This window comes from Lissotriton helveticus, chromosome 3_1, assembly GCF_964261635.1.
Source record: "Lissotriton helveticus chromosome 3_1, aLisHel1.1, whole genome shotgun sequence".
NCBI classification, from domain to species: Eukaryota; Metazoa; Chordata; class Amphibia; order Caudata; family Salamandridae; genus Lissotriton; species Lissotriton helveticus.
In genome coordinates, this window is record NC_136061.1 from 154,350,507 (window position 1) to 154,365,835 (window position 15,329).

Sequence of the window (15,329 nt, forward strand, 5' to 3'; positions counted from 1 at the left end):
TAGTCGGGAAAGGTGGGGGGGGGAGGGGAGGAGACAACAAGCCCACACCTTTCAGTATTTTTGGGAGGGAGAAAGGCACTCTGCCTAGTTGGGGAGTGGGTAGTTTTAAACCCATGGGCAGGGAGGGGGATGGGGGGGTATGTTCACCGTTGCAAGGATTGCTTGATTGAAACCACAATGAATCTTTTGATTTGAACAATGACATTGTGAAACCTCATGAATTATAAGATGTGAAAATAACGTCAAGACCATAAAACTTTTTTCAAATAAATCTTTATTGATACAAAAACGCATAAGAATTTCTCTGAAACTTCATTCATCGAGTGCATTTGGTGACGCTACCCACGATTGGAATAGCGCTACTACGCTTTATGCCTGGGAGGAACACAGCACTCAACATCCGTCGTCTACACAATGTGTTCGCACGCAGAGAATTCATGGAAGAAGACGCAGTGGTTCTGTCGCTATATTTATTTGAAGTTCTGGCAAGGTTGGGATTTGGTCCGAAATTTGTGGGGTGGGTGAAATTACTATATACAGGTATGCAGGGTCAAGTAAGAGTTAACAATTTCACATCCCATGCATTCACATTGGGGAAGGATACCAGACAGGGCTGTCCTTTATTTCCACTGATATTTTCCCTCATGCTGGAACCGCTGGCCGCCTGGATACGTCGAGATGTCATGGTAAGGGGCTTGAAGTCGGTGGAGGGTCAGGAAGATCGAATATCTTCATATGCTGACGATATCTTATTATACCTCGCCTCCACATATAGATCCATTCATGGAGTATTAAATATCTTCACAAATTTTGGAAAGTACTCTGGCTATGCAATAAATTGGAGTAAGTCGGTGCTGTTCGTGCTCCCGGGCCAGGTCCCTCGTCTTCCGGTAAACTGCACAGTGGAGGTGGCTACGGAGGGCTTACGTTACCTGGGAATATTTGTAACGTCCGACCCGACCCTCTTCCATAATCGCAACTTAGCGCCCACCCATAAGTGCAGTATTTGTTGACATGTAGTAGAGAATATAGGAGGGTTAAATATTCTGCGTACTGTTTAAAGTGTAGAGGGTGGTCTGAGCAGAGATCAGAAGGATTGGTATGGTTTTCAGGAATGAAAGCTTGCTGTGTACCCTGCAATAGTTCCAGAATGATTATCCTTGCTACATGCACAATGCTAACCCATGTGAAGTATAGTGTTCTATGCCTACCTATGTATGCGTTAAGGGAAAACATAAAAACAGGAACTAGCATCAATACTCCTCTAGTTCCGGAAAAGCAATAAATCCAAGCCGGGACTAGTTTCAATACTCCACTAGTCCCCGCAAATACAGCAGGAAGACTCGCTAGTACTTCTCTTATGCCAAAGTACATAAAGCACGAACAGCAATGTCCATAGGAAGAGAATCACAATGCTACATCCAATAAAACTGCCGATCCCTTCTGAATGCAGGGATGAGCGTCCGAAACTCAGACCCGAGCACAGAGCTAAATATCAATTGCTCAGAAACGTAAATGTCACACTAGAACAAGAACAAAAACAACTAAGATTGCCAAATACAAAACAAAGCCAGGTACCTGATAGGTAACGGACCTACGCCAGCCGCAAACCCGACGGGACCCGATAGACGCCACCACCGTGACCCGGATTCGAGCACACAAGACCCCGGAACCGGAATGGAACGCAAAGCGTTCTGGGAATAGCAGGAAGCGGCTAAATGCCGGCAAAGGTGCTTATGCGCATGCTCGGCTCTTTGCGCATGCGCGTCACACTCTGCCAACCAACTGTACGTGGTTCTTGCCAACCACGATCTTTACTACAGGCATGACAGTAGGTCGCGCTACCCTATTTAAGATGCTGGCTCTACCACGCTTTTTATACATTCTCCAGAACTGCCAGGACCGAGTCCCAGATACATACTTCTCAGCAGTGGAAAGTGAAGTCCATACACTGCTATGGGATGGCAAGGCCCCTCATGTTGCAATGAAAAAGTTAACAAAAAGGATGGTACGATGGGGGCATAGCCCTCCCAGATCTCAGACTCTACTATTGGCCCTCGCAATTGGTAGTGGTGAACCACTGGATTTACCGCCCCCCCTAATGATCCCACCTATCTATTGGACAGATATCAGACTGGGCAAACTGGTTACTTGGGAGCACTATATTCCAGAGTCAGAAAAGGGCAATATTTAGGCCAACCTCTCACACCATAGTGATCTGGCACCAGAAGAACTAACGTCTGGGCTGGTCAAAGGGCTGGTCAAATGTCCTCACAAAAGCGACACCATTGTGGTATGCCCAGAGACTGGGTTCTCTCCGTTATCAACCTGGTTTCGACAAATGGGATACTATTGGAATTTCAGTAGTCGGAGATCTGATTAAAAAGGGTCTATCCTTAGGTTTGAAGAGCTCCGGGGACAATATCCAATGGCCCAGGGAGAAATGTTCAGATACCTGCAAATCAGACACGCCCTCACCACAGCCTTTCCAAATCTCAGATATACCAGAGTCGTCACCGCTAGAAGACCGACTGCTTGATGGGCCACTACACTCCAAAGCCATATCGCTGACCTATAAAAAAAACTATGCAACAACCTACCTCATACATTCCACAAACGTAGAGCGCAGTGGCAGGGAGACCTGGGACCAACTGATGGAGACTGGCAAATGGCCCTAATGTCCCTTCGACTGATAAAACTTAGGATCCTACATAGGTCATATTTAACAGGGGATATTCTGGCAAAAATAGGCGCTAGGACAGATGCGCTTTGCCTCAAGAGGTGCAAACAAAGAGCTACCTTTTATCATACGATCTGGGAGTGCCCTAAGCTGCAGCGCATATGGAAGGGGGCCACGACTCACGTTCAGACTGCATTCGGGAAAGAACTAGCTCTCACGCCACGACTAGGCCTACTCAATATATGGATGGCCACAGATCTTACGGAAACAGAACAGCAGCTGGCCACACTAGGTTATACACTAGTCAAGCGAGGAAGTGCAAGGAGTTGGGGGGCAGTGCACTCCCAGTCTATCCCTTTATGGACGAAAGAACTAGACAAATGTATGATTGCGGAAAAAGAAGCATTTACAACACGTGGGTGCCCTAAAAAAATGGGACAAGAAGTGGGGCAAGTGGAATGTCTATCGTGGAAATATATGTATATCCCCATCGATTGAACTGTAACTGCGAAGAGGTGGTGACAGATGTAGTAATTTTGTAAATGTGGCTCTTCTCCCCCTAGATTTTGTAATGATGTACTATGCAATTGTCGGAAACACTGAATGGCATTGTATGTATAAATACTGCTGAAATTAATAAACCGAAATTAAAAGATTAAAAAAAGAAGGTCTTATCTGATCAATTTGTTGGCGAGATGTAGGTTTAGTATAGGCCTGAAATCCTTCAAAGCATATTTTGATTAATAAGCATCTTAAAAAGATCCAATACCCTTCTTTGGAGACTGGACCTATTGTTATGTCTAACAATAACGGAGGATTTTTTTTATAAATCATGGAGCTTCTTCAGGAGTCCTTACAGGTGAAGGGCTCAGCCACAATGGAGTTAATACCCTCACTGGGCCATTTTCGCTCTGTTTGACCTACATGTCTTAACACTTGCTACACAGCCTGACTCCCTCATCATATTTTCATGTCCATTTGGACATTATCACAAACATTTCAAATTCAGATGTGGAATATGAACTCCAACAGGTCATGCAGACTTCGAAAGCTCTGAAACATCCTACAGAGATGAAAATTGAAAAAAACATGAAAAAAGTTGACAGAAAAACTGATGAAATTGTGAACAAAACCAGCCACAGTGTTGCTAGGTCCAGGTTTCAAGTTGAAAAAAACCAAGCTCCGAGAGGGAACTGCCAGTATAGTACAATATATAATTCAAAACATCTAGGCTTCTTACAGGCACAGGCGACCTTTGTTTGTATTGTGTTAATGTACTGCATATCAGGCATCATTTTAATCACATTGACAACTTGGCTGAATACGGCCCTTCGTTCGCGCTCTATAAATGTTGTAAAATAAATAAATAAATAGCAGCAGTCTAGGATCAAGATGTGGCAATGTAGCTTTGTGATGGTCTTTACTCATTACAGGAGGGCAAATTTGTGTGGAAAAAAACTTGCCCGAGATTTGCTATATAAAGGTTGGCTTTTGTTTCACTGTACATTTTATATTCACACCCTCTTTGGAAATATTTGTGAAACAAGTGTTCCGGTTCCAACACAATTATTCTGTTTATGACTATCAATGAAGAAATAATAACATGGACAATTGCATAGGATTTACATTGCAACTACTAGCATTTTAATGTATACATCACACATTTGCAATTTAAGGAACGTGGGACTCCAGATTCAAAGGTCAGGAACATGGAAACTAGATCACAACTCCTACCATTAAAAGCTACCTTCTTCAGTACATCCCAATATATTGAGATCATAAGAAAGGTTGGAAAAGTAACACCAATTACAATATGAAGCAGATTTATACTCCTTTCAGAGCATGAATCCTAGGCTATGTTACCTGCATATCGAGGTTAGACTAGCTTCAATATCTCTTTACTTTAAGCAATGTATAAATAAAACATGAAGATGGACAACGCACCTTAGGCAAAGGGAAGAACAGTCTAAAGAGCTGTAATGCCAATGTGGTTCGAGCAAAAAACCTTTAGTTCTAAGCACAAATTAAACATAGAAAACATATTAGCCAAACTGAGGGGTAATCTACATCCAGACAAAAGATGTAAAGTTCAGGCAGGCACATTGTGCATGAGGCAGGCACATTGTGCATGAGGCAGGCACATTGTGCATCAGAAAGGCACATCAAATAAAGAGCATAAGTTAAAAAAAACAAAAAACACAAATACACAGGTTAGGGATGTCTATTAGCTAATGTGGTGGGCGTGACACCAAACAAAGCATTTGAGATCTGAGCAGATCTTGCACTGTTGCATACATGATTGTGAAAGGTATCCAAATATTCCGCTGTATGATACAATTGGCTCAGGCACAGTTCTGGACTTTTTTTGGTCTCTTAGTAGGCAGCACAATTTGCTGGAAAGATGCCAAGCTGTCTGTTTGCGAGAAACCCATTATGGACTCACTTAGAACTTACAATGGTCTTAAAGCCCGCACAGCAGTTTCCTTTGTTGTGGTCAATTTATTTGCTTCTTATTCAATGGCTTTCCTAGTCCATCTTGCTTATATAGTTTGTCCCCCTCCTAGAAAATACCCTTTGTAACATTCTTTTGATTGGCTTACTTGTGAACTTCCACTACTCACTTTGATGTTACTACTTTGTTCATTTTGGTTAAACATGAGAGTACATGTGGTTTCCAGCGGACTCACTTTCTCAATGTGTCGCTCCATGATCTTCTCTGATTTGTGTGCTTTTCACTGCACTCTGTTGTGCTTTCCCTCGTGTGCTTCTTTCCATGTGCTTCTTTCCCCACCTTGTATGTTGATTTTCCCTTCCTCTGCATCTGCTTTCATGTTTACGTTATTTTCCCCACCTGCTCCCCTACCCTTCTCCTCCGTTGAATCACAACAATGCGAGATCTTCGTCTATCCTGCTGTTATCCTGCCCCGGGAAGTCCTCTTTGCTATGCTGTAGTGCTAAGACACCTTGCAGGCACTCACCTTTTGCTGTGGTTGTCCTTGGGTGCCGTGGATCCTGCACGTCGCTCCCGCTCGCTTCGGGGCCTCCGGAGCGGGCTGGCCTGGATCTTCTCGGCGGCGCCCGGACGGGGCGGAGCGCGATGGTCGGCCCTTGATGGCGCTGTGGACGCGGTCGTAGAGGCCGTTGTGCGTATAGGCCGGCTGTGGCTTGCTGGCCGGCTCCGGTGGGCCGGTGGCCTTGGGTGGAGGCGCTGCCTTCCGTTGACGGGGCTGACCGTACATTCGGCTTGCTCCCCCTTTGTTCTCCGGTCCGGCCATTTTGATTTCCTCCGCCCGGACTCGGAGAACGGGACCGGCGGCACTGGGGAGCCGGCGATCCCCCTTCTGGTGGCCCCCCTTCCTGATCGGGAGGTGCCCTGCTGCCGGTCGGCTGGTCTTCATTTGCCTCGCTGCTGCCCGGACGGGGGTTGACGGACGCCGCGGCCCCGCCGGGCTTCCAAGATGGCGGCCGACCCTGAATGTCTCAGCCGGGCCTGGACGAGCGCTGGAGGCCCGCTGCATGGCCCGGGTGCCGGATACTGTAAAGGTTTTCCTACACTTAAGGATATCCTGGACGCCCTACACTCCTGGCGAGCTTCGGTGGCCGCACCCGTTGTCACCCTGGAGGTGGATCCTCTCTTCGGGCCGTTCGGGCCCCCTAAACTGGATGAGGCTTCGTCGCCGTTGCAGGGTGCGGCTGGAACTATCCTGGGAAGCATGGGCCCGGCGACTGCCGCGTCTGTGGGTGTGTGGAGTTCCGTTGCCCTTCATCGTCCTGTGTTATCTCCGGCGCCACTGGTCCGGGGGCCGGATCCCGTCTGGACTGGACTCGATGGTTCTTTCTGCCTCTCTTCGCCTCGAATGACCGACCCTGGCTCCTGTGCCGGCCCCGCTGAGTCGGCTTTTCTCGAACTGTCCCTGAAACTGTGCCTGCATTGCGTGCGATGTTCTCGGACTTTTCCGGATCATCCGGGTTTTACTCCACGTATCTTATCTGGACTGTCGTTTGATCTCCCTGTTCTTTGCCTTCTGTTCTTCGTGGTCTGGTTCTCAGTGAATCGGACGACTACAACTTTGGACAAACAAGGACAGGGCTGAGACGGACTTGCCTCTGTGTGCGGTAGTCTTGTACTGGTTGGATGATCGGCATGTAACGGTATGACTAGGTGTGAATTTGTGGTACTCCTGGTGTGTATCCTGATACTTTTTTGACTTCCCGAGGGCTCTGCCTTTTTCTCAGGCGGGTGGGTGGGTGCTGATAATTCTGTTCCTTGGCCCTCTCCCGTGCGTTTTCTTCCCTTTTCCTTTCCCCCCCCCCCTTTTTGTCTTATGTTTCCGTCTTGCCTTTGCTCTTCTATATTTCGGGTTCTAATTAGGGCGACAGGCACGCTGCTGGGGGGTAGGCCATAGCCTTCTGCAGGGGTGCAGGGTGGGCTTGCGGGGTGGGTGGGGGGGTCTGTCACTTTGAGGGGTCTTTTCCCCCCCTTTTTTCTCCCCTTTTTTTGTTCTATGGCTCTTAAGTATTCTCTTTTTCGGGACTCCGTCTCGTCATGTGTCCCCCTGGGGTGTTTCTGATGCACTGGCCTGCCGGTCTTATTGTGATTATGGCTCACTGCGTGTTCTGTCACTAATCTTTAATGTATGCCGTGTACCGGTTTATGTTTTCCTGCTTCGCTGCCGGGGGGCGCATGTTTGAGGAGGAGCCCCTTCCTTTTTCCTTTTTCTTCCTTCCCCTCCCTCTTTCGTGGGGGATTATCTTCCTTTTATTGGGGTGTGTACCGTATTGTTTGATACGATGGGATCTTTTTTACATCCGTTTGTTAAGTCTGGTTGTAGCTGTGGTGGGTGGGCGCTGGACGGCGAGCGCAATTGCCTCTCCTTGTGGTACTTCCGTTGGGATTGTATTTACCGCTGTGTTTAGTTCTTGTTGGATTTATCCTGTACTTTCTATGATCGCCTGTTCGCGGCTCACCATGGCCCCTCCCTTTTTGCCTGACTCACTGCCCATCCTGATCCTGTACTTCCCGTTCCCATAATAGAAAATCAACCTTCACGTATCCTGTCCATGCTGGTTGCTCTATGGCTTTCGGCCTATATCTCCTGTGTTTTTGTTGTCATATCCTGTGGATACTTTTGTACTGCTGATTATGCTCCTGCTATGTGGTGGCCAGCCCGCTGGGTTGTAGGCCCGTATTTGTGAGCACTTTCTGTACAATAAAGGTTTAAAAAAAAAAAAAAAAAAAAAAACAATGCGAGATCTACTGACTTTACCAATGGTCGTTTTGTTTAAGCCAGACTTCAGATTTTGTGTAGACTGATAGGGATGCAGAATCTGTGAAATGCAATTCTTTCGACTTAAAGGTTTATTATAGAGGATAGCAGGTTATCAATAGATTGTGGTCAAGTGGATGCAGTACTGTCAGTCATCTTTTTGACTTCACCTAATATATGATTATACTTTCCCTCCATGCTCTTTGCAACCCATGTATGCTATAAAAATGTCATATAAAAGTGCTAAAAGACCTTTAACGGGGGGGGGGGGGGGGGGAGAGGGGTCCGGAAGGGGGGATATTTACACAAAACAAGAAAGAAAAATTGACCAAAACTGGTAGAACCCTTTACCAAGTGAATATGTTCACTAAAAATACAAAATAAACGACCAATGCAAAAAAGACAGGCGGGGTAACAGACCTTTGTATACTGTTATGGCAGAACTAATCTAGCCAGTGTTCAGGAGGACGAAAGGTTTATTGCTAGAGCAAAGACTAAGTTCCCATAGTGGGCTCCAGATTTCAGGAGCTGGACGTGGCTGAAAGGTTCCACATAAATAACATAATTTCCATACAGAAAAATGCATCAATAAAATATAACAAATAAATATGGATAATGACAAATAAGTGCTCACCGTAACAAAAGCAAAACAAGTCCTCCACCGACTTTTGTAATGCCTCGGTTTCTACAGTGTCGATTATGGTCTTGTTTACAGGGACCACTTTATTTCTTAGTAATCTTGCCGACTTTTCCTCTTCAGCAACACCTTAAAGGAAATGAACACATGCTCAAAGCAAGCACTAAAACTTAATTACATGGTAATAAAACAAGTTGTAACAAGATTCCACTGGCTTTGCCCACCTGCGTTGTATGACAGCATGATAAATGGCAAATGTGATAAGGACACTTAGTTAATATTGTAAGTACTGCTATGACTACAGTACTAGCTTCTTACATGCGACATCTTTACCACTCCATCATTCGTATTTGCTTCAACAAAATACACCAGAATAAAATTTAGCTTGAGGAGTACTCATGTTCCCTCACCTCGCCCCAGTGCATAGCCCTTCACCAGCATAATTGTTCTCACATTTTTGCGGGAGATAGACTGTTGTGGGTTTTATTTATTAAGAGGGGGCTGAAGATGTAAATACTATAGTACTTGCCCTTCATAACCACCTCAATTATTTCTGCATGTGGAATATTCAAAAGCATGCAACTGGGTTCTATGGAAAACATTGGGTGGATGTAGGTGGGATAGCAACCTTAAATTAACATCTTCAAGGAAGTCTGGTCAAGTTGTCTGCGTTACAGCAAATGTTCAAAGAATAGCGCTTAAGATGTACAGTCTTGGTGGAGCACATGACTGGGGAGTAGTCTCAAAATGGCACAGATGATGCCACCACCATAAATGTAGGACGGGTTCTTAGAGGGGAGGCATACCCTCAGCAATGACAAGATAAAGTGAGAGATGGGGAGAGTGTGGGAGCAAAGAACAGACTGAATGAGAGCAAGTGTTGGACAGCTTGAGTGTCACAGCCAGTGCAGGCACAAAGCAACAAGCCAGTCAAAGCAGCTGAAAGAGTGCGAACGACCAAGCAAGAGGTGGCGCGCCGGAGCGATCAAGCAAGAGGGGGCACGCCCGGGCGACCAAGCAAGAGGGGGCACGCCCGAGCGACCAAGCAAGAGGGGGCACGCCCGAGCGACCAAGCAAGAGGGGGCACGCCCGAGCGACCAAGCAAGAGGGGGCGCAACCAAGCAAGAGGGCGCGCCCCCGAGCAAGAGGGCGCGCCCCCGAGCAACCAAGCAAGAGGGCGCGCCCCCGAGCAACCAAGCAAGAGGGCGCGCCCCCGAGCAACCAAGCAAGAGGGCGCGCCCCCGAGCAACCAAGCAAGAGGGCGCGCCCCCGAGCAACCAAGCAAGAGGGCGCGCCCCCGAGCAACCAAGCAAGAGGGCGCGCCCCCGAGCAACCAAGCAAGAGGGCGCGCCCCCGAGCAACCAAGCAAGAGGGCGCGCCCCCGAGCAACCAAGCAAGAGGGCGCGCCCCCGAGCAACCAAGCAAGAGGGCGCGCCCTCGAGCAACCAAGCAAGAGGGCGCCCCCCCGAGCAACCAAGCAAGAGGGCACCCCCCCGAGCAACCAAGCAAGAGGGCGCCCCCCGAGCAACCAAGCAAGAGGGCGCGCCCCCGAGCAACCAAGCAAGAGGGCGCGCCCCCCCAAGCAACCAAGCAAGAGGGCGCGCCCCCGAGCAACCAAGCAAGAGGGCGCGCCCCCGAGCAACCAAGCAAGAGGGCGCGCCCCCGAGCAACCAAGCAAGAGGGTGCGCCCCCGAGCAACCAAGCAAGAGGGCGCGCCCCCGAGCAACCAAGCAAGAGGGCGCGCCCCCGAGCAACCAAGCAAGAGGGCGCGCCCCCGAGCAACCAAGCAAGAGGGTGCGCCCCCGAGCAACCAAGCAAGTTCTTAAGACGCATAGTTATGTAAGACATGGGGCCTCACTCTATTTTACTTTAAATTCTAGAAACTTCCAAGTCCAAAATTTGCTAACATCTCAAACTTGGTGGCTATTCAAAGGTGGTTGTTCAAATCTAGAAAATGTCTCGGACCAGCATTTGTGAGTGCCATTGCTTGCAATGCATTTATTGATCACACGTGTGCAGCAAGAGATGAATCTGAAATCTACAATTGCTCTGAACCAATAAGTCTCTGCTCTAGGGATTCTTGAAAAAATTAGACGTGCAAGTAAATGGCCTGCAAGACATCAGAGAGACAAATGATTGTTCTACTCACTGTTCCCACTCCTTCCAGGTTGCTGACCTGTACAAATAGTAGTGCACTAATGAGTCGAGAGCAATAGCATAATGGTGTCAATCACACTAGACATCTGCCCACAGAATCAGAGTGGGAGGATAGGATGTTGTACCAAAGCCTTAGTGTGACCTCAAATGAGCACAGGAGACAACATACACAATGTAACTATGGCTAAACTGGGACTGTGGACTATCTTGTGTGCCATTCAGCATAGAATGGAAGGGCAGAGAACGGAGTTGGTGGAATTTTACTGCCCGTGAGGCATTAAACGGCCTGCTACAGGATACAATGAGCAGCTTGCATTGGCACACCACTCTTAAAATGAACCTCCCCCCCTTTGATGCTCACCCCGCATTAATGTAGCATCACCTTTCACACAGGAACATTGTTCTGGACAACAGCCTACTGGGCTTGCCATGTCCAATCAGCAGAAGGACTATGAAGGTGTAGCAGGGTTTCTGTTCTCCCACAGAACTGTGCACAGAGGATTGGAACCTCAGCGAATTAGGGTGACCCAAAACTCACCTTAGTACCCAACAAACCCCTTACCGAGCTAGCTACAGTGTCTCATTGGTCATAATAAACTCCCAATGTTTAGACAAACCAGAACATGAACTTACAGACCTCAGGTTACGTGGAACACATGAGCACTCTTTCGTTATACAATCATTACAAACCAGAACATGGAGTAAAGAAGAACACGTGAGCATTTGAAATGTTTATTTACTAATGCCGTCTTCTCAGGCGCAGTGTCTTAGATAATACAAGTAAACATATTATCAGAAGCATAGTTACCAGCATAGTTACTAGTCCATAGAAAGCAAACGGTGACAGCATGCTAACATGCTGTAATGAATAAGAGTTAACAAAACTTATTTCTCACCCTCCCTAACACACATTATATTAATAGCTAAGAAGGTCTCTTTGGGTTGAATTAGGGCGGGCCCATACCTCAGTGTCCTAGCATGAAGGGATCACATCAGCATACACCAGCTCTCTCTGCATGCGAACAGCATCAAGTGTGTTTTTGTGCCTCAAGCAAAGCAATATAAAAACCCGCCTCAAGCCCAAAGTTGGCAGAAGCTGCACTTATGTTATGTCTATGAAGGCGCGAAGATCAGACCTCATAACAATTCTGTATCTTGTTGTTCCTGAAGCTTCAGCACTCTCTGTACAGACAGTTTATTAAGCAAAGCTGATATCAGAGTAATAACATATTATTCTCATGTAAACCACAACGAACTACTAGGTTGAAAGCTAAATCAACAATTAAGTGTCGTGTGCAGAAGCAGCAAAAGGAAAAATGGCGTTTAAACATTTAATGAGCCTATGCTAACTTAACACATTATAAAGATATACAGTAGCTATATGACACCCCCCCATGATCCGAGGACGGATAAGATAAGATAAGGGCAACTTCATGAAAGCAGAGTTCAAGAACTGTGAGCCATGAATGTACTGTAAAAAAAAAATTTGAACATTTTGCGCAAGTCAATAGGTCTGGGAAATAATCAGTGTACTAAAAATCGCAAAAATATGTACGCTGAAAGTCAAGTGGCAGGATTTAGGCCATGGAAAAGTGTTTAAGACAAGACCGTATAAGCAAAATATGCAGCAACAGCCTCAAGCATGAAATCACCGTCTTCATCCGAAAACAGGTCAGCCATCCAATTCAAAAGCGGAAAAGAACATACGTGTTCCTCAAGTATCGGTGCCTCTATTACCATCAGAGGACAACTCGGTGGGTTCTCAAGAAAGCTCCGTTCCAAGAATTCATGCGCTGCTGTGAATACGTCCCAGGGACCCATTAGTCCATGCATCGCTGCCAAGGCCATAACCCGTTCGTCAGAACAAACCAACTCGTGAGTAGTGATAGGACTCATCAGCTGATTAAAATGGACGTCAGGAGAAACCGGTCCGCAGAGACACAAATCAATGGCCCAATCAAAATCACTAAATTAATATAAAATTGGTACCTTGGTTCTCGGTATATATTCTGAATTGAAATAAGGAATAAAGCAAAAGTATTCCCTATTCAGTGTTTATATCACTATGGCCACACTTTATCTATGTTTACCTTTTACAATCTCCTGTCTCGTCATGAACCACAACCACGCCTTAGAATATTACTGATTGATTTTTTATTTTATCAAAGTAAAGAGATTTTTTTTAAATTATTTCTTGTTTTCAATTCAAACACATTTGTATATACAAGTAATTTTTACATATATACAATAGAAGCCCTTCATTTCCAAACTAGGATGTCACAATGAAAAAATAAACCGGACATTCCTATCGAGATCAAACAGACTAATGTGAGGAAAACAAATAGGTAAAAATTATTTAAACCAAATGTTTTTTTCAGTCCCTCAACAATTTATTTAAATTAATCAAAAGTGTTTTTTATATATCTGTTGTCTCTTTACAGTCGACGCGTTTCAGCCAATCAATTCTGGCCTCTTCAGGACTAGGGCTATTCAAAATCCATCGGGTTCTAGAGTCATCTGGGGTAGGAGGTAATTTTCAAGTTGTATCAGGACCTCTCTTTCTCACTGAGCTCGGATTATATCCAGAAAATGGAAATAGTTCGCGCTCTGCCGGTGCTTGGGTGAAATATATCTCCCTTTTACTTTTTTACAGCATTTAGCAGTCACATAGAACGCCTCTTCATTTTGTTCGCTCGCGTTTGTTTACCGAAAGCCGGCCAAGTATGATGCTCTCTTCCCGGGGTGTTTTTATGTGTCTCTTTCTTTCAAGTTGTTCGTCGCTCTGCTCCCCAATCAAAATCACAGCTCAGGCAGTGAAATACAGGCTGGACACAGGTAAAGTAGGAAAATCGGAACGATAATCCATATGCCGTGCTCAAAATCGCCAACGGCAGTGTGCCAAAATATTCAAGCATCCGGTTGCGAAACAGCGGCAACAGGGGCTGGGCGGGTTCTTCCACATGTTGGGCATCCATATTTAAGGAAGCAAAGAACAATTAAGACGCCTGCCGCTAGTGCCAGTAAAACCGGGAATCCACCAAACAGAATCGAAAAGATGGAATGAAAGAAACTAGGGATCACTCCAAATATTTTTTCAAATGAAGTCACAAGGCCGCTGCTAACTGTTTTGAAAAAATGCGCCAGCCCAGTTGTGGAGGACGCGTTAAAGATAGAATGTATCATTTCGCCAAAATGCAACGGTAAATCAGTATTTAAAAGGGCCTGAACCTCCGTCCGGGTGTTAGCTATGTGAAGCACGAAAGTTTCTCGAGCCGAACTCAAGGCCACTTCTTTCTGGGACAATAGAGCCCTCAGTCTGCTCATGCCGTTGAACTGTGCTTTCAAGGTTGGGATGCGTGGCCAAATGGAAACCTCCCTATTTTCATGTGTGGGTGGGTACAGGAAATTTCTGCAGCAAACGACACGTTCACTCACGGTTACCACATAAGCTACACCTTTAATTAACCCGCAACAATCTTCATTATTTAAAAGTAAATAACTTCCGTTCCCCAATAAGGTAAAAGTCGGGGTGATTGCTGGGACAGGAGTTCCTTTCAAAACACATGCTAAGTTCGGTCTGTCCTGGTTGCAAGAACCGTGTAATTGTATGTGCCTACACATTAATGAGTGATCTGGAGTTTCTGTACATTCCTCCCCATTCAGATAAACTTCCTGGCCGTCTTTCTAACATCTATAAGTGTAAGGAAGGGACCATACTTCATGGAGAAATGCACCACCTAAAGGCTCATAGCGACCTATAGCAACATATTTCATACAATTTGTAAATTTATACAAAGCAAAAGGTAAAGTTATTAATCCGTGGATAAGCCACGCTGCAGCTGAGGCCTCCGCCACCGAAAAAGGCAAGGACTCCAATCGCTCAATATGTAACATTGAAAAAGAAGCATCTCGCATAGAAAGCAAGCGTTGTTTGTCAGTCAAATTAAAGGGGGCAAAGAGAGAAGAAACATTCATGTAGGTCCATGGCACCTTGCCAGATTTTAACGTTTGAAGGGTCCATGCAAATTGCATGATAGAACGTAACTGATTCTGACCATGGTACAACACAGAAACTTCATCATGCACAATATCCACTACAGAAGACACAATGTTATCTAAAGTGTAAATGCGGGACGAAAGTGTGTTAATACTATTGTCAACTACAGCAAGCACTTTCTCTAGATTTGCTTGATCTATAGCTCTTAGTCGTGTCGCTGCCTCAATCTGTGAGGTCTTCCAGATTTCATTGTAAATAGCATATATCCATCTTTTTGATGTACCACTAGCCGGGCCTTTTATGAAATCATTTAAATCAACATCATCATTCAGCTTTGCAAGATGTAATTTAACTGCAGACAATTTAGAATGTTTCAGCCAACTCTGACACAATTTACCGACAGAGTAAGTTGTGACAGAATGTTCAGTTTCAAAACGTGGATCAGGTCTGACCTGTGTAAAGCCATCAGACAAACCCAAAAAACGGTGCTGGCACGAATCAGCACTCCTGTGCCACACCAGCCAACCTCTAGGGTCTATACTGGAAATGTTAAAGGATGAATTCAGCAATAGGGTCTGCAAGTCCCTAATC

General features: G+C 45.9%; 1 protein-coding gene across 8 annotated transcripts in view; it reads right to left on the reverse strand.

Annotated features, from left to right (window-relative positions):
* The window catches only part of GTF2I (general transcription factor IIi), a 1,750,178-nt gene that overhangs the window by 1,460,584 nt on the left and 274,265 nt on the right, over positions 1–15,329 (reverse strand). For all 8 annotated transcript variants that reach the window (XM_078679426.1, XM_078679427.1, XM_078679425.1 and 5 more), the window contains exon 4: positions 8,582–8,713. In XM_078679426.1, coding sequence (XP_078535552.1) covers positions 8,582–8,713 — 132 coding nt within the window. The remainder of the gene's footprint in view (positions 1–8,581; positions 8,714–15,329) is intronic.